The 18,998-nt window shown below is 47.7% G+C and overlaps 6 protein-coding genes across 6 annotated transcripts; 3 read left to right on the forward strand and 3 right to left on the reverse strand.

Annotated features, from left to right (window-relative positions):
• Positions 1-571: 571 nt before the first annotated feature.
• CNBD0210 (hypothetical protein) lies at positions 572-1,751 on the reverse strand (the record flags this gene model as incomplete). The annotated part of the gene is made up of 4 exons (XM_771107.1): positions 572-887; positions 937-1,269; positions 1,340-1,523; positions 1,556-1,751. 4 exons carry the CDS (start codon positions 1,749-1,751, stop codon positions 572-574), a joined length of 1,029 nt encoding a protein of 342 aa, XP_776200.1.
• A 277-nt stretch (positions 1,752-2,028) lies between these two features.
• On the forward strand, positions 2,029-4,571 carry CNBD0220 (hypothetical protein; the record flags this gene model as incomplete). The annotated part of the gene is made up of 2 exons (XM_771108.1): positions 2,029-3,413; positions 3,470-4,571. The coding sequence occupies 2 exons, from the start codon at positions 2,029-2,031 to the stop codon at positions 4,569-4,571; spliced, it is 2,487 nt and encodes an 828-aa protein (XP_776201.1).
• Positions 4,572-5,365: 794 nt separating this feature from the next.
• On the forward strand, positions 5,366-7,664 carry CNBD0230 (hypothetical protein; the record flags this gene model as incomplete). The annotated part of the gene is made up of 5 exons (XM_771109.1): positions 5,366-5,375; positions 5,428-5,540; positions 5,579-5,947; positions 5,985-6,767; positions 6,822-7,664. 5 exons carry the CDS (start codon positions 5,366-5,368, stop codon positions 7,662-7,664), a joined length of 2,118 nt encoding a protein of 705 aa, XP_776202.1.
• Positions 7,665-7,983: 319 nt separating this feature from the next.
• On the reverse strand, positions 7,984-9,758 carry CNBD0240 (hypothetical protein; the record flags this gene model as incomplete). Its single annotated transcript, XM_771110.1, has 7 exons — positions 7,984-8,406; positions 8,486-8,604; positions 8,657-8,963; positions 9,022-9,187; positions 9,253-9,389; positions 9,464-9,598; positions 9,678-9,758. 7 exons carry the CDS (start codon positions 9,756-9,758, stop codon positions 7,984-7,986), a joined length of 1,368 nt encoding a protein of 455 aa, XP_776203.1.
• Positions 9,759-11,767: 2,009 nt separating this feature from the next.
• CNBD0250 (hypothetical protein) lies at positions 11,768-14,541 on the forward strand (the record flags this gene model as incomplete). Its single annotated transcript, XM_771111.1, has 9 exons — positions 11,768-11,824; positions 12,378-12,596; positions 12,662-13,005; positions 13,054-13,455; positions 13,527-13,689; positions 13,761-13,932; positions 13,995-14,152; positions 14,228-14,452; positions 14,515-14,541. The coding sequence occupies 9 exons, from the start codon at positions 11,768-11,770 to the stop codon at positions 14,539-14,541; spliced, it is 1,767 nt and encodes a 588-aa protein (XP_776204.1).
• Positions 14,542-14,808: 267 nt separating this feature from the next.
• On the reverse strand, positions 14,809-17,997 carry CNBD0260 (hypothetical protein; the record flags this gene model as incomplete). The annotated part of the gene is made up of 9 exons (XM_771112.1): positions 14,809-15,301; positions 15,369-15,690; positions 15,759-15,906; positions 15,962-16,119; positions 16,169-16,672; positions 16,720-16,815; positions 16,865-17,475; positions 17,527-17,679; positions 17,726-17,997. 9 exons carry the CDS (start codon positions 17,995-17,997, stop codon positions 14,809-14,811), a joined length of 2,757 nt encoding a protein of 918 aa, XP_776205.1.
• Between the last annotated feature and the right edge of the window lie 1,001 nt (positions 17,998-18,998).

Below are 18,998 nucleotides of genomic sequence, written 5' to 3' on the forward strand. Positions count from 1 at the left end.
ATTGTTATATCGCTAAGCCCGATTGTAACCTTTCATGCAAATCCTGTCAAGCTGATTAAAATTATAAGCCAACAAAAAGACATTTGTTTGACTTTTGTTTTGCACGTGTCCGCAGCCCGCCTACATCTGCTACTCTACCTATATAGCCAGCATTCATTTCTTAACATGGATAATCATCATCCTTCTTCTGTTATTCTGGCCCATTCTGTGCAGTAGCCATGATACCTCATACGCACTACTCAACCTTTCGTTTAAGGCTGAAACAACACTCCTAAATAATAATCATGCTCATTGCGTTTTTAACGTCTACATCGCAGATGAATGACCCGAAGACGATCTAGGGGTATCAAAACAACAAAAAATAGGTGGTATTGTTGAGACACCGGGGTATATAGATTAGAAATATAGTTGTAAAACCGAAATCCAGTCATTAATCAGCGGTCCACAGCGTCTCCCCTTCCCCGACTTTCTACTAAAGCCTTCCGATCCTGCAGCCAACATAATAGCACCTGTTTCACAACTTCAAGGTGTTTTTCCACTCACGCCATCTCACTTTCAACACGTTGAGCACCTATTCCTCCCCACTAACGCCGCTAGCAAGGCCTTGACTTCGGCTCCTGGTCACTCGTCTAGGAGTAGCCACTTCGCCCCTGGCGACACTCTTCCTGGCAGCTTTTCTGGGAGTAGCTTTGGTAGGCGCAGCGCTGGCACTACCACTGTCAGAGTCCGCATCAGAATTGGGTGCGGAAGCCCTGGCAGCAAGTCGACCGGATCGTCGGGAAGGGGTAGCAGGGAACGTAGCGGACGTAGGGGTAAGTACAGGAGAAGTGGAAGAATGTCCATCGACCTTCTTGTTCTTGGCGGAGTAGATCTTGTCGGTGAAGGGACTATGTGCGAGTTAGTTTGTTTTGCGATACAAAGAGGTAGATGACCCACCCCTCAAACTTGAGAGCGACGGCGTAGACAATCCAGACCCAAGCAGCAAGAACAATACCCGCAGGAGATTGGAACCACAAAGCAGTACCCAAGTGGGTAAGGAAAGAGCCAACATACATGGGGTCGGAAAGGACGTTGAATGGGAAAGAAGTCACACGGTGGGACATGAGGATGCCAAAATAGTCACCGAGATAAGTGCCAGTGACACCTAAAGCCCACATCGAGGTGATGACAAATGTCTGACCAGAAGCGAAGAGGGCAATGGCAGCAGCCTTGATAGCAGGGTGGCCAAGAATGGCGAGAGAGGGCTGGTCCTTGACGGCGCCGAGGAACCTATCATTCCACAGGGTGATGAGGATTATAGGGGTCAGAGAGATCACAGTGGTAAATCCAGGACACGCACAGGTGGTCTCTAAAAGCAGAGATGGAGAAGATAGTAATTGCCAAAAGGTAGCAGCCGACCAAAGGAGATCGCACAACTTTGGTGATGGTCTTGTTACGGTATTCTGAACATTTCCGATCAGCATCTAATCTCGTTCCTGATCGTACAGATGAAGCCTCTCCCACAGCCGTTATCTGACAGAGTGCTACGCCCCACAGTCAAGAAAGATGTACATACCATTTCGCGCCACAAAATTCCAGAAGATAGGGTTGAAGGCGGTCATGGCAACAAAGGCGTACAAGCTGGTCTTGGGTTCAAGTAACTTGTGAAGCTCATCAACGGTGGAAGGGATGGCGGGAGTAGTGTATCGGAAAGTGGGATGGAGAAGGTCGGCGCCGGGGATCCATGAGGGGATGGGGGGAAGCTTAGACATTTTGAATGGGATTATAGAAAAGCAAAGATGGAAAAACGATAGACAGATGGCACATCTGCGTGGGCGGGTTCAGTTGTTGACACCGAAAGCTCAAATGTGGTTGTAAAGCACACAATTACGTAATAATAACAAAATTGACACAGATTAATGACGTGGAAGTAGGCATTCGCCCGCCGGAATTTTGTTTTTCACCGTCGTCCGTCGTGCTGCTGCTCCGTCGTCGGCCTCTGGTGCAGCCGTATGATAACCAAGTCCCAGTACAAGTCTTATTTCCCTTATGTCGCACAAGATGATCTCTAGACAGCTGGCGAAAGCAACTTATATCCGCCCGATCTGTGCTCAATGTCGTCAACTGTCCACCGCATCCACACTCCTTCGTCAATACATCCCTCAATCCCAAAGACAAGATTCGTCTCGCTCAAATAGAAAAGGACAAGGCAAACGGCCGTTCGTGTACACCCCAAGGGAACCAGTTCAACTCACTATCGATGACTTTAAACCCAAACCACCACCCAAAGCGAGTTTTCTCGTTCGCTCGATGCTCGAAAGACTACCTGAATGGGCGACATCATCGCGAGCTATGGTCAAGCTTAAGGTGTACGGTTTGGAGGCAAGCTTGGTCCGAGAACTTTCCAAAGAATGGTTGCTTGGGATAAAAAACAGTCTGTCAGGGATGACTTCCGAGCAAGAAGCCAAGGCTGCGTTAGAGAGGGAAGGATGGGACCCAGAAGGCCTTTTTATCGCAATATCGGAAGATCGTTTCATGTCTACTCTCGAATCATTCGCTCTTCGCCAATTCCTCACGTCCATTCTCCCATCCCCACTGCTCAGTCGCGCTCAGAAATCCCATATATCCTCTATCCTTTCCGCCACAGATCTTACACGGTTAACACACTCCACAGATTTCCTCCCTTCTCGAGCTATCAAGCGTCATTTTCACCTCCACATCGGCCCGACCAACTCTGGTAAAACGTACAACGCCCTAAAAGCGCTCAGTATGGCAAATACGGGAGCATATGCCGGCCCTCTTAGGCTACTAGCACATGAGGTGTGGGAAAGGATGAATTTGGGTAGCGTAGGAGGTTTAGACGGGAAGGGAAGGGAGTGTAATTTGTTGACAGGTGAAGAGCGCAGAGTGGTTCACCCTGATGCGGGGCTTTTGAGCTGTACGGTTGAAATGTTACCGTTGGCTGGGTTAAGTGGAACGGGTTTTGATGTTGTTGTGATTGACGAGATCCAAATGCTGGGTGATGGGCAGAGAGGAGGCGCTTGGACAAAGGCTGTTTTGGGTGTAGCAGCGAAGGAGATCCATCTATGTGGTGACGAAACGACAGTCGAGTTGCTGCGAGGAATAATAGCTTCTTTGGGGGATGATCTCACGGTACACCAGTACAATCGTCTCACTCCCCTATCTGTCGCCAACGAATCTCTCAAAAACGACTACACCAAGGTGGAAGACGGTGATTGTATCGTTACGTTTTCAAGGTCGAACATCTTTGAAGTCAAGAAGCAGGTGGAGAGTCAAGCGGGGAAAAAATGTGCGGTCGTTTATGGAGCTTTACCGCCAGAGACGAGAGCGGAACAAGCAAGAGATTTCAATGACGAGGCTGGCGCAAGCAAGATCCTCGTAGCCAGCGATGCTGTTGGAATGGGTCTGAATTTGTACGGGCACCTCTCATTTTTATTTTCCATCAATCAGTGAACTGACATCCTTATAGGAAGATCCGCCGAATCATTTTCGAATCACTTTCTAAGTTCAACGGCAAATCTCAAGTGCCTCTTTCTCTCATGCAGATTAAACAAATCGCAGGTCGTGCAGGTCGTTTCAAGACCGGCAATGATTTAACCAAAATCTCAAACATCGCCGCACCTGACGAAGCCCCTGCCGCTGGCGGCGTCGCAACTACCCTCGCCAAAGATGATCTACCCATCCTTAAAGAACTCATGACCTGGTCCCTCCCTTCCATCTCCCGCGCAAAGCTCGAAATACCAACCAACGGTCTCGTGCAACTTTCCACCCTTCTCCCTGCTTCCACTACCTACGCTGAACTTCTATCCCACTTTTCGGCCCTTGCCAAGCCTCCTTCATTAACTGTCATCGCTGCCCATGACCACAAGCTGCCCTTAGCGGAGCTCGTGGAGCCTTTCCGGGACCGATTGAGCTTGGGCGAGATGGACCTTTTCTGCTTTGCTCCAGTGAACACTAGGGATGAGAGGGCAAAGGAAATTTTTGTGAACCTTATTGAGGACTACGCTGAAGAAGGTTGTGTACTGGTAGACAACATCTTTGAAGGGCTGCAAACCAACATGCTCGATACCCTCGATCAAGTCCACGATATTCTCACTACCCTCCCTCCTATGCCACTCCCAGGCCATGCAGCTAGCAAGAAAGCATCCATCCCACCATTTATCATCAACTCCCTTCCAGTTCTTGAGACGTTACACAAAACTCTCGTCCTCTACATTTGGCTCAGTTTTAGACTCGAGGTCGCTTTCCCCGACCGATCGAAAGCGGTAGAGTACAAGGTCAAGTGCGAAGGGGTGCTGGAAGACTGTTTGGAGAGGATGCCTGGGCTGAAGCCTAGCAAGAAGGCCAAGAGCGCACTTTCAAAGAACACTTTGAAGGAGTTGGAAGAGGAGAGGCAAAGGAAGAAGCAGGAAGAAGATGAGAAAAGGAATATCGAGTGGAGAAGTGGGAGTGAAGTAAGGAAGGAGCAGAGTAAGAAGATGTGGAAGAATCTAGCACTTATTGGGGAAGGGGAAGAGGTGGGAAGTAGGCTTGACAAGCGGTTGGATGTGGGTAATGAGAAAGAACAGTAGAGCATCCGTCTTCTCCATTGTATTTCATATGTCACTGCTCCTCTACATAGATATTCGACATTTGCATCTTGTACGAATAACACAAAAATGCATAAAATGATCTTTAAGACCTCACCAATGCACTTGAGAAAAAAAGCGCAGGGGACTTTGTTTATACCTCACTTTTCTCGCTTGCTGCTGTGACCGATGGAAAGAAAGATGATCATAAGAATTTATGCTCGTCGAACGTAACAATGGCTGGATAAAACGTCATCATCACTCGCCTCCTTATGATTGCCTGATGATGTTTACATTAATCACTAGGGTTTGGCCAAGAATCTCTTCTGGCTTGTGCATGTATCCGCCCCTGGTCCAGCCATGTGCTGAGCCATGATCATTTTCTGTTTTGGTCACCAGAATATCTCTGAAACACAACGGAAACGCCGGAAACAAAAAATAGGGTAACACACCACGTGATTCTTATGTGTTTGTTAACTATACCTTAAGTATGCGCTGCCCCACTGTTGTTATCGCTGTCACTCGCTATTGTTAGTTCAGAAGTGGCTTTCATATCCTCTTTCCATATCCACTGTCTGTATCCGCAACCTACTCCATCCTCTCTGCGTCTATAAATGTCGGCCTTTCCATGCCTTGATTAACTCGCCACTCTCCATTTTCATCCTCCTCCTGTTGTTCGAGCAACAGAAGTCCTCAACAGTGCAGTAACTGTCTATTGTGCCAGTTCGACATATTTACTTTTTGGTTCCCGTCGCCATAGCCCTTAGCTAGGTACTGTAGATCCTATAAGCTGTAACATGTCTGGTCGTACGTATCACCCTCGTCTTTACTTAACATCAGCTAAGCTCACTCGCCACAGCCCAGCAACAGCCGATCCCTGCGCCCCCACCCTCTCAATCGGAGATTGAAAGGAAGCTCTCCTTCCGCTCTACCGTACCCGCTCGTCCTATTGACTCTCCTAAGAAACCAAGGGTGAGTCACATACCACAAGGGTAAAGCTGACTGTGTAGAAACTCTCACACACTCTCCCCCATTCTGCGTTGTCAGGCAATGATTCTGACTCTTCGATCGCATCTTCCGTGCCAGCTCAGAGCATTATTTCTCCTAATGCTTCTGGCCACCCCACTTCCCCGCTTCTCACCCCGGCTACAACATCTGTTGGTGGATTGTCTGCTATTGCCGAGAACAAGTTTGGTGGCGATGAAGAAATTGTCTCGATGATGGAGTTGGAGGATGTAGAGGAAGAAGGCGAAGAGGCCGTTGAAGGCGCGGAGAGCGCGAGTGAAGATGAAGAAGCCCACGATGAGCTGCAGAGGGGTATGGAGGGTCAGAGGGTTGTAATGAGCGGGTACTTATACAAGAAGCAAGAAAAGAGAAGGGTGAGTACTCGGTTGAATGAGCATGACTAATAGGTAGGCTTGGAAAAAGCGATGGTTCGTCTTGCGTAATGAAAAGCTGGCATACTATAAGGATGACAAGGAGTATTCCCTCAAGCGAGTGATTAACCTTCGCGAGATCCACACTGTCGCGCCTGTCGTCATCAAGAAACACCCAAACACTTTCGGCATTGTTGTGCCTAAGCGTACATTCTTCGTGAAAGCACCGTCTCCTGCGGAGATGGACGAGTGGGTTCATGCAATTAATGAGATGCGTCGAAGGATTTCGGAGAAGGAAGAAGAGGCAAAGAGGGATCACCACCCAAAGTCCATGTCCATCCCTCGAAACCCACCAACTCTTCACTCCATCGACACTGTCTCGCCTTCCAACGCAACCTACATAGGTCCTATGGTCTCTTCTCCTCAACCCACCGTCTTTTCTCCCTCCAGCCCTATTGACAACAATTTGACTTCACGATTCGCCAAGATATCCCTTCCTTCTCGATCACCAAGTAATCACACGTTGCAAGGATCCCATATTCCCTCTGGTATCAGCAGCATCGCCTCTCGAGGGGTCAGTGGGTCATCCAAGCGCGAGCCGTCGACCGGAAGTATATCCTCTGCCGATCATCTTCGCAATGTACGTCCACCAGTAAGCTCCGAAGATGAAGATGAACTCGAAACGCCGGTCGCACCTGCAGACCCGAAAAAAGTAATTCTGTCGGCGTATTTGATGAAGCAGAGCAAAAGAAGGAAGGATGTGTGGAGAAAGAGATGGTTTGTATTGACTTCGTCTGCGCTGGCGTATTCGAGGAGTCATATGGTAAGCTACTCTCACTCGCACTCTTCACAAGGCGATCCTAATCCTATGATACAGGAGACCAAGGCTCAACAAGTCATCCCCCTTTCATCCATCCTCGATGCTCTTGAAGTCTTGGACACTGCATCTGACGGAAACGAATCCGATCGTCTCTCCGCACATGGCCACACTCATCCCGCTCATTCGAATTCACACCATTCTTTCACACATGCTCAATCTCCCACCTCATCCTCACGCCAATTCATGCGCGGCCGTTTGGGCTCTAATTCCACTTCCGCTGATACACGGCTTTCGAAAGACGATGAGCACATCTTCAGGTTGATCACTGCTAAGCGGACTTTCCATCTCTGTGCGCCTACGGAGGAAGATGAAATCAAGTGGTTGGCAGCGTTCAGGGCTTTGCTTGAACAACAAAGAGGAGAGAGGAGTTCGTCGTTCAATGTAGGCGGCTCCTCTGCTCAATCAAGTCAGCAAGCCCAAGCGCAAACACAAGCACAAGCATTGCCTCAGGGGCAAGGAAAAAGAATGAGCGTCCCAATTATCACTCAGCAACCTCCCACCCCTGGACTGTCTAGTTCCGTATCTCATAGCTCAAGCGTACAAGAACCAATGTCGGCAAGTTCTGTTCTTGAACCACCTATTCCTGCCTCGGGAGTGGCGTCTCTACCTGCTTTACCCTCAGCGTCCCAAACGGCGTCAACACCAACATCAACGCAATCACACTTACAAACTCAGCAGTCTCAAGCTCAAGATCCCTCATCGGTTCAGTCTCAAGTATATGTAGGAAGCGCGCCTTCTTCCCACGCGGGGCAGAGAGGACGAAGTGCGACATATACGGCGAAGAGTGCAGTAGCGGATGTTGTGAGACGGTTCCAAGCCGAGAAGGAGAGAGAAACATGAGGGAAATGCATGACGGACTTGACTAACGTTTAATGCGGGGGGTTACGCTTGGCTTAAATTGCGTGTTGTGCATACAGTAAATGTTTCGTTTCTGTAAGTAAGAAAGATCTTAAATCAAACTGAAGCAAGGATCCTTGTAGTGTATGGGGTAGCGAGAAGCGATTAAAATAGAAATTATGGGTATCTGCTTCTTTTGAAAATGGCATTTTATGATTCCCTTCTCTTTTCGGTACTTGATCATTGTCCTCAAACTGCATAAATGACCCAGTCACATATTTCATTCAAAAAATGCATCTTATACAAGATTTGACCTACCCCCTCACAAAGTACCACCAAGTAACTCCTTAATGAACACTTGCTTCCCATTTTTAAAACTTTCATTCGCCGCTAACCCGACAGCCATGGCGAGAGCCCCATCCTTCTGGTCAGCCGACAATCCATTCACAGGACACTTCCTCTCCTCCTCTCCTTCCTTCGGACCAAAAATTTCATCCAACATAGCTTCATCACCTCCACCGTGTCCACCCTTAGCCTCCTGATAAGGCACGTTAACTGGCTGTTGCCAGAGTTTATGCAAGGTGATTTTGGAATGACCTTCGTTGGGTAGGGCGCTATCGCCATGTACGTGTTCAGATGCATTGTTAGAGCCTTTAGGGATAGGGAGACGGAAGGCGTTTTCGACGACTTCGAGCTCAAGGCGGCCATGGGTTCCGTTGAACATTACTCTGTAACCTTCCCATGGCTGTTTTTGAAGAAGGGGCAGAAACGTCGACGATTAGTGACGGGCAAGGGGAGAGATAAGAGATGGTGAAGAGACGTACAGAGTAAGCAGTGAGGTGGTAGGTCATGTTAACTCCAGATTCGTAGTGTACGAGGACCGACATGTCATCTTCAATTGTGATATCATCTGCAAAGACGTTCATATCTCTGTGATACCCGTCTGTCCCCGGGTCAACCCTGGTTCATGTTGGAGACGAGATGTAGAGACTCACCGATATGCTCCGCATCGAAATAAAGCCCCTTCAAACCCTCTTCGTCCCCCAAATGGATCGCAAACGGATCATTCTCGGCCTCCTTCGCGTCCCTTGCCCGCTCGTAGTTCTTTCCCCACCCTGACTTCTTACCGTTCTCCTTGCCATAAAACGCAAGAGAGCCCATGCCAAACACTGATTGGGGGACGGACTGGATCCAAAAGTTGACGAGATCAAAGTGGTGGGATGATTTGTGGATCATAAGGCCTCCAGAACGGTCCTTATATCTGTGCCAGCGACGGAAGTAGTCTGCACCGTGAACGGTGTCCTACAATTTCAAATGGAGTAAGCTTGCCGTTCATCTAGATTCCATTCGAGCGACTCACAAGTAACCACTCAAAGTGAACAGATTTAACCTCTCCGATCTCTCCTTTAGCGATAACTTCAGCCACTTTCCAATGAATGGGGTTGTATCGGTAATTGAACAAGACAGTGAGGGACCCCTTGGATTCGTTGACAGCGTTGAGAATGGCTTTGCATTTATCCACGTTCCTGCGCCACAAGGTTCGTAAGCTTTTAGGTGCCCATGGTAAATGGACGATAAAGGAAGGACATACGTCGTCATGGGCTTTTCACTGAGGACTTTGATACCGGCTTTCAGCGCGGGGATGATGTACATGTCATGCGTGTAATCAATCGTTGTCACTACCAGCACATCAAGTTTCTCTTGCTCGAGCATCTTTCGAAAATCCTCCTATCGACAAGAAGTCAGATAGTTCCTTTTCCTCTGCTTCCAACATATTATAACTAAAAAAACTAGTAACTTACAGCAGCATATTTCTTGGCTTCGGGCCTGCCGGCTTCTCGAAGCATCTTGTTATGCCAATCCATTCGTGCATCGTTGGTATCACAAAGCGCTACTAGACTGGTGTTTGCACGACTGGCCACTGCTGTCGTATAGAGCTTTCTACCTGGTCAGCTTTCTGTCATCCTCGTGGCAAGGAAAGGGGTTATTAATTCCCATCACGGCATCAACACTTACCCTGGCTCGATGGCCCGTACCAACGATGCCGACCCTTCCAGAAAGCTTGCCTGTTCCTTGATTACTGTTGACTGCAGTCATGATGTCTTCGCTGATCACTGATACTACTCGAGAAGAAAAAGCGTCACCTCCACTTGAGATGGGATGTTATATAACAAGGCATGATGGGCAAGAGTGTATCGGGCCGATGATCTCCCGCAATATAAAGAAAAAAGCACCAGGAGATCATGAGATCGGACATTTATGACTGAATGGACGGGCGGCAAAGCTGATAACAACGGCCCGGGGCCGGCATTCGGCCTTCCGGCCGCCGAAGGACCAGGCAAGTCCCCCGGTACTCGTTTTTCACTCAGCCTTCATAATACTGCCTGCGACCTGGTCTTTGTCGTATGAATAAGTCGACAGGGGATAAGGTCAAGAGATGATTGAAAATAGGTAGAGCAGGCAGTCAGTATTGCTACCCATAGCATCATCATCGCTCTTTGCAGTGAAAGAAGAGTAGAAGAGGTGAAATAATGGAGACGGGGCCATGGAGATAGAGGAAGCCAACGAACTTTCTGGGAGGCAAGGAGCAAAGACTTTTACAATACAGGATAATATAATAAATAGTTGTTCTCAAATCCTTTCGTTCATTCGTCCACGACGACAGTCTATTATAATTATACAGCCCTTGCATCATCATCTAAGCAGTAAATTAATAAACCGTCGTTTTTAATCTCCTCTTCCGCTACGCCATCAACTTCTCTGTCTGTTTCTCCTACAGTTGTGCATCCTCAACCGCAATGCCCTCATCCCCACCCGCCATCATGTGTGCGCTGAATCATCCCAGTGTCTGCCGCCGCGGACGCGCGGGGCAGATGCAATGCAACAATCACGCACGCACTAACCCAGGACATTAAGCTGAAGAGCACTCGTCATTGGTGAGTGAGTATCAGGGTGTCCACGTGGAGAACCCGGGTGCCTCCTTAGTTCTGTTTCTTTTTTTTCCCTCTTCTAATTCTATTTTTAATGGGATGCTTTGGAAGGAACAGAATTGATGAGTGACAGGATTGCAGATGCGGTGCAGGGTGCCTTTTTTTGTAGACTACGGGTCGTCGCAAGTCGAGAGGAACCGAATACATTAAGCATACTACACTGGTGGAAGTACTACATACTCCAAGTCGTCAATTTCCCACGGTCTCATTACTGCAGCGGTATTTGTTGGTGTATTATGAGGATCACCACCATGATGAGCGAGTATGACTTTATCTATTCTCACGTACATAGCAATGTTCTTGCTTTACATCGCTGTATGTACATCAATTGCATTGACCTCCAAGCATCCATGTCGATGATCAATAACTGGGGCGCGAACAAGCCATCCATCACTTGTATGATGTGGACTGCCAACGCGAACAGAGTGGCTCGCTCGCGGGTCAGATGATTATTACGACGATGATGGCTCTGTCGCCACCACTCTTTTGGTGGTCAATCCAAATATACACATGTCATTTCCTACCGTATACACCGCACGCCGCTCTATTCATAGCATCAATATCATGCATAACTTCCAATAAGCAGTCAAACATCAATGATAGCCTGCAACGTCGACATAACAATTTCCCAGGCATACGCAACGTCTCTTCTCACCTGACACTTTTATAGTGGTATAGCCGATTTGAACCCTGCTGATTCTCATCTTCCATGCCATTCATCAAAAACGCCGATACTCGAAATAACATCAACGGGGAGAAGGTGACCAACCGGTATTAGAAGCCGGTTCCGCGTAATATGGACGACCAATTCGATGTCATTCGTGTCATCCTGCCTTCACAAAGATGCACCGCAAAAACCATAATACAAGATTCCGAACTGCATATAATAGCATACAATAACAGATATCAGAAAGCTTGCATCCCAGCATCCATCGCAGACGTACACCTGTACCATCGCTGTCATTTTTGCTATTTGTTTGTCCATTCTTTTTTCAGTGTGTTTTATTTATTGCAATCGATCCTTTGTCTAGCAGAAACTCCCCATTGCATAATACCACAACATTTTTCTTGATTACCCATATTTAGAGAGCTCAGAACACGTGAGCACCAAGAAGGATGTCTAGATATAATGATTATAGGAGGTATACACGGTCCTCAGATAACGGTAGCCTGGTGAGTGGGAACCCTTGTCTTCCTCCTACCTCTTCTTCTGTATCATTTCCCGCCAGTAGGGAACAAGACGCGTCCCGTGTAACTGCGGATAAGTCTAATAAGGCTATTTTATCGTCAATGCGCGAAGATGTGTGCTTTGTGCCCTGAGGTGTTGGTTGTTGGTGTGGGGCCACAGTGTTCCATCAACATCTCCATACCGCTTACTTCCACGTGTTGATTCCATAATCTCTATCCATTCGCCCCTCTTCATCCACATCGTTCATCGTATTGCTTGACTGGTCAGCAATTGGCTGAAAACGACCATTGTTGTCTTAACTTTTTACATTTCTCTTGACACCCTCGATCATGTCGTACAAGCCTGTGCCGCTGCACGAAGTTGCTTCTGTACCATCTCTTTCACCGCAACCTTCTTCAATTCAGTCATCTGCACCATCTCATGAGGTACCTCTTAACGTGATTCTCCCTCATTTCTTATCTTTTCTTCTCTTCCTCCATTCTCTTTCTCATCTTATGGAAACCACTGACTCATTTGACTTACTTCGTACCATCTTAGCCCACGACCATTCAACAATATGGTCCTTCTGCTTCTTCAACAAAGCCTACCAACAGCCTTTTATCGCCAGCAAGATTGAGTGTTAGCTCAGCAAGCCTTGATAGCAGAGCAAAATTGGCTGAACTGGGATCAGGAGCTTCGGGAGAATGGGGGCCGATGACGACAGGGCCGGAGGAGGATGATTGGATGCATAATCCAGATCCCATAAAAAATCGTAACGTGAGCACAGCCCAGCACGGACTACCAGCAGCCACAAGTCATTGGCCTTTGGCTGACAGTTTCAGTATGATCGAGGAACGATATTTACACCACGTGGCCTCATTAACGTCGGGTGCCTCGTCATGCTTATTCTGTGCCTGGTGACCCTTTTCGCAGGGTACCCGATCATCACCCACTTCACAGACACAGAGATCAAGACAAACGGCGCGTACAACATAGGGGGTATCAACTCGACTGGCCAGGTACCTCTTATATCGAACATCCCTACTGTGATTGACAGCGATACACCAGTAGACAAGTACACGCGAACAGGCTTCGACGGGAAGACATATAGTTTGGTCTTTTCGGATGAGTTTGAAAAGGAAGGGAGAACGTTTTTTCCTGGTGACGATCCTTTTTGGACTGGGGTGTAAGTCTATCGCTTATGATGCTTAACAAGATGCTAACGAGGTGACAGCGATATCCACTACTGGCCAACAGGCGACTTTGAATGGTACGACCCCGCAGCAATCACCACTAAAGATGGTCATCTAGTCATCACACTCGATCAGCAAAACATCCATGACTTAAACTTCCGATCCGGTATGCTTCAATCATGGAATCAAATATGTTTCCAATACTCTATCTACATTGAAACCTCCGTTTCTTTACCGGGCAATAACAGAGTTGGCGGGTTTTGGCCCGGTATATGGATGATGGGTAATCTCGGGAGACCAGGATACGGAGCCACGACAGACGGGACATGGCCTTATTCGTACGATTCATGCGATTACGGGACGCTAGCGAACCAGACCAATCCAGAAGGCACTGGGCCAGAGGGAGCTTTGACATCTGGGTCAGACGATAGTGCCATTTCCTAGTAAGTGCTCCTGCCTTGTCTAAAATGAAGCTTTACAAAGTTTTGGCAAATGCTAATGTGATAATACCTAGCCTGCCTGGACAGAGAATGTCTTCGTGTACTTGTCAAGGAGAAGACCATGCAGGGCCAGATGTGACTTATGGACGTGGTGTACCAGAGATCGACATCCTCGAAGGACAACTTGACCTGTCTGTTGACAAGGGCCAAGTTAGTCAAAGTGCTCAGTTCGCTCCCGTACGTCTGCTATTGAACACTTCCTCTGATTTTGAACTATCAGCGACTGATGATTGTGTCCATGTCGATAGTTTGATTATGGATACCAATACCTCAATACTTCTAAAGGAGCTATTCAATACGATACAGACATCACAATGTGGAACTCGTACAAAGGTGGAACATATCAGGAAGCGGTATCATCTTTGACTTATATCGATAGCGATAATTACATGGGGACTAGTGGCGGGTTCGGTATCTATGGTACGTGCCTAGAAGTTCATCAAATGTCATGAACCATACTTCTCTGACATTTTATTTGGCAGCATTTGAGATGTTTAGCGATCCCAACGATAGAGACTCGGGTTACATCACATGGGTTGCGAACGGTGAGAAATCATGGACGATGTACCCTGCCGCTGTGGGACCCTTGTCCTCCATGAATATCGGTCAACGACTGATATCTGAAGAGCCAATGGCAATGGTATGTCTCATTGCACACCCGTCTACGTTATTTTATTATTGAATTCTGGCCTAATTTCTTGCTCCTCTCCCACAGGTCATAAATTTTGGGATGTCCAATAATTTTCAAGCTATCGATTTTAGCAACCTCATCTTCCCCTCGGAGATGCACGTTGATTATGTGAGGGTGTACCAGCGGTCAGAAGGAAGGATGGGGTGCGATCCCGATGATCGACCGACTGCCGCTTACATTGAGAAACACGCCAACGCATATAATAATCCTAATTTTACAACCTGGGATATGGCCGGTTATACTGTGCCTGTAAATTTGCCCTTGTATTTCAAAAACGATGGTACGGTCAAAGGCTGACGATGACATTTTAGAAAAACTCACTTATTGACTCTTGTTAAATCACGACTTTACGACTTGATACGAATTTCCGCAATCGCAAAAGAACATATGTCGCTCTCTAATTAACACCATGTTAATCCTGTAATATCTTAAAGAAATAACTGTTGAACTGTTGTATATCTGGGCAAAAGATGTATATTAACATTGATAATGGAGAAGAAAGGACATATTGAGTCTCTAACCACTGTGTAATGCATACATCTCCCAGTAAGCAATCTTCGGACAAGACATTCACGGACTCTGCATCAAATAATGGCGTCTCTAGCTTATTCCTGCTCATCCATAATTTGATCTACCAACAACTTTTGTTCCTCATCCAATCCCATATCAGGAATGTCAACCTTGGCACCCACAGGCGCCTTACCTTCCTTTATCTTCACTTCGTCCTTTTCTTGTCGATGTTGTCCCTCCTCTGCGCCTCCGTGCCAACCACCGTCATCCTCCCCATCCGTCACCGCCGGATCACCCGCATCATTTCCTACTGGCGCTCTCAGATCCTCAGCGAGTGGCGCCTCTTCTCCCTTAGGAATGAAAACCGCTGAAGACTCTTCCATCTGAACTTCCGGCGCGGGGCCCACGGGTGCAACTGTCTTTTCCTCAGGAGGGGGATCTTGCTGGAAGACGTTTTGGATAGGTTCTGGAACTTCTTCGATGAGTGTAGTGGTGGCTGAGTCGGGGCCGAGATCGGTAGGAGCGATTTTTTCGCTGGAAATGGCGGATTGGGAGTTGTACATGCTAGTGTTTTCGTAAAAGTCGTTACTGCATTTTCACAAGATTATTAGCAGTGGGTTTCATGTGTATATGGGTATGGCGTATGGAAACGTACCAAGAGAAATCCCAGGTCCTCAACCACTTGCCATTCTCACAAGCGCCCTTAGTCCACTCCCCAGCATACGCCAAGCTACTCCAATGGTTCCAGCTCCAAAGTGCAAGGATCAAAATCACAATAGCAATGTTTGTCCTAATCTTTGGTTTGAGCGCAGATGTGGCATAGTCGAAGACGGTGCAGAAAAGAAGGATGGCAAAGTAAAGTGCGGGAAGGTAATGGTGCAAGAAAAGCTGACGTTGCATAAGATAGAAGGGGAAATAATGGAGTGCCCAGCCGATGACGCAGAAAGCACAAATATCGTCGTAAAATGCGAGCTTGGCTGTGCATAGACTTAGCGGAATTCTGCTGAGGGGAGGGCCGAAGAGCGAGGAGGAATGTCATACTCACGTTGATGCAAGTCTCTGTAACCCCTCTGGGCGCGTAAAACCAAGAACCCTCTCACGGCGAGATAAGCAACGATAGCGGCAGTACTAGACCACCATACCACGGGGTTACCGATGAGGTAAACTTGCCTGTGGTCCTTGACCCAGAAGTTCTGCGTACCTATTAGGACGCTGCTATGTGGTCATTAAAATGATCAAGCAACTTACAATACCACGCCTGAGCCAAGGCCAATGTTGAGGTCGAGAGTCATAAGCATGTCTCTCAGTCAAACCGGCGTTGGTCCTCCACATAACAGCGTTGAGCTCGAAAAACTTTTCAAAGAAGCTGGGTTTCTCATAATTAACTCGCTCAGCGTCGATGGGCACTGCAATGATACGTCAGGAAAGTCCCGAATGGACGTATTGACGACTCACATTGAACATGCTGATTGGTCTCAATGTACCACAAAGAGTTTTCCCAAGTAGGGTTCTTGTTACAAGTCACCTCTTGCTGTTCGTAACCCCAGTCAGGCAATTTGACTTTGTGCGAGAACAAGTAGCATCCAGACAAAGCGTGCCTCAGCCTAAACTCGCTGCGGAGAGTCTTGAGCCTGTGTTTAGCTTGCTTATCATTCTTTCCTCTTGTGCGCTTGGTGATTTCCACAATGAAATCATCATTGGCATCACCAGCAAAGCCGGGGAAACCGTAGCCAGAAACTTCATTTTGGAAATCAACCTCGCTGACAGGCGGTCGAATGTCGTGGGAGTGAAGGCGCTTTTCGGTCGTGACATGCTCGAGACGAATCTTGGTGCCGGTGAGAACATATTCAAAGGGAAGTTCGTCCCAGGGATAAGAGGCCGGTCCGTCGGGGGCAGAAGCGTTAACGATTCGCCAAACGTTGTTGTCGTCTCGGTGGGGGTAGAGAGTGATTTGTTGCTCTGCGTACGGTGAGTAATGGCTTAAAATGTTACAACACGCAACTTACGCTTAGAGCCCCCGGGATAAGGGTGAGGGTGTGAATGGAGGTAACCACCCTGGGTGTTAACATGTCGGATGGACACCTTTGAACCAAAACCAACATCTATTGATTGTCAACGTCTTGAAAATCCTGGTGGGAAATGGGGGCTTACCAGCAAAAGTGTCAGCCATGCCATGACCCTGCAAAGTATGCTGGAACTCCGAGCTCATAAACCCATCTCCATCTCCGCTTTCGTTCAAGATCCAGAAATGAATCCTAAACATTAGCATATAGAAAGTCAAGGGTACCACAATCAAGCACAGCGTACGAGCCGCAAAGTGTCTGATGTACTGCCTGGGGGTAACCTTGAGATTACCGAGGAGAAGCCAGAGCTGACGAAGGGTTCCGACGCCGATCATGGCAATAGTGAACAGGCCGACCCATTTACACGAGACGACAGCACCAAGACTGAGGCCGGTACAAAGCAAATTTATCCACCATGGCTTAGTGAACGCTCGGCCTTCAGAATCATCATTGGAGAAGCGAACCCAGAAAAGGGTAGTAAGACCGGTGAAAAAGACGAGGAAGGAGTCTAGGAGGATGAGTCGGGATTGAGTGATGAGGGCGTTATCAAATGTGACAAGAAGGGCACCTAGAAGTGCAGAAGTGTGTGAAAGACGAAGAGCGAGAAGAGTAAGGAAGGCGAGAGGGATGAGAGCGATACCGAGGGCGGCCGGAAAGAATCTCATGGTAATATAGGGAACGCCGGGTTCAAGATAATCCCTACGTCAAAATTAACAGTTGCTCGACATTTCAGACATCATTGAAACCCACTTTCCAATATCTTTGAAATCAAACTTCCCGTCGAATCCACCGATCCACGCGCTCAAAGTGACCAAGAGTTTTGCCAGTGGAGGGTGCACGTCCATGAAGAACTTGCGCCGGATATACTTCATGGCAAAACCTCCGAAATGCACTTCATCAAAGCTGCTCCCGATTAGTCCCATGATCTTATCAAACGCAAGGTACTCACACGACACTGCTCGGCCTGCCAAGCTTGTACAGTCTCACATAAAGCGCGACTACGACCATCCCCCCGATCATCGTCCACTCCCTCTTTCCAATCCGTCCTACCGCTGCAGAGCCTCTCTTCCCGCCAAACGCAGTTTTCTGGGCTGTGCGCCCGGAATGGTGATCTCTCAAACGTGCATCAGCTTCAGATTCGACGGTAACTTTTGAAGTAAAGGTCGACGCTTGTGAAGGGTGGGGCTGAAGAGGGCCGCGGCGGGTGAGGGGTTGAGACATTGTGTGCTGGTGCTCTTCAAGAGCTATAGGTAATGTTGTCAGCAGATCTGGAAGCCCTCTCCGCTGGTGTTATAAGGAAACCTTTTGAGAAAGGAGTTGTAGATGCAGATAGAAACACAAAGGGAACCTTGCCAAAATGAGAATGGCTGCAGCAGCTGCCGAGCACAGCGTAACGCGTCGCGCAGCCACGTCATGATGAATGAAATTAAAAGGCGGATATCGCCGCTGCGAAGAAAGAAATAATCTATTATCTTGAAATAAATAACCAACTTTTATTTTTTGACAAACGATCTCGACGCTCACCACTCTTCTTCAAGGACCAGTGAAAAAGAGAAGACATCCCCGCACTCTTTTCATCTTGTTTTTCTTTCCAGCACATATGCGAAATATATCCCTGAATATTTTTTAAAGCAGGAAAGAAAAAGGGGGCCACGGCGCCTGAATATCCCCCATGGCCCACCACAGCACTGGTACTCACCCTCTCGAGCACATTTCAGCTTGACTTCCGCCCTGGATCGTTGATTGCATCTGAACTATGCAACGGAAAGGTCTGTTCCTTTATGATCAGACGTGGCGAGTGCTGTATGATGACTATGGCCGTAGATGGAAGTTTTTTATCCACACGTCTTCAAATAACTTGTGTGCCGCACGCCGGTCGGTCAATTGTCATCTGCTAGTGGTGTATGTTTTGACGATGATATCGATCGACGCCAACGATTTCGATATTTATACAGGACTTCCAGATCTGCAAAATTTGAGAAGTCTCCTTCCTCTTTTTTCACTTACGAGATGAGGTCCACGAGCAAGTCAAACTTGTCGCCCAATGTCTTCGTTTCCGAACAACAAGATTGGCTTACATCAATTCACCATATCTCACGACATCCTATTACGTACGTATACCTTCTTGTAGGCTTCAATAATCTCTCCTAGCTCATCCTGTCCAAGCACCCAGACTTTCGTTTCTCCAAGCCTCTTAGCCTTGCCGCTTCCTCTCTCATCTC

This window comes from Cryptococcus neoformans, chromosome 4, assembly GCF_000149385.1.
Source record: "Cryptococcus neoformans var. neoformans B-3501A chromosome 4, whole genome shotgun sequence".
NCBI lineage: Eukaryota > Fungi > Basidiomycota > Tremellomycetes > Tremellales > Cryptococcaceae > Cryptococcus > Cryptococcus deneoformans.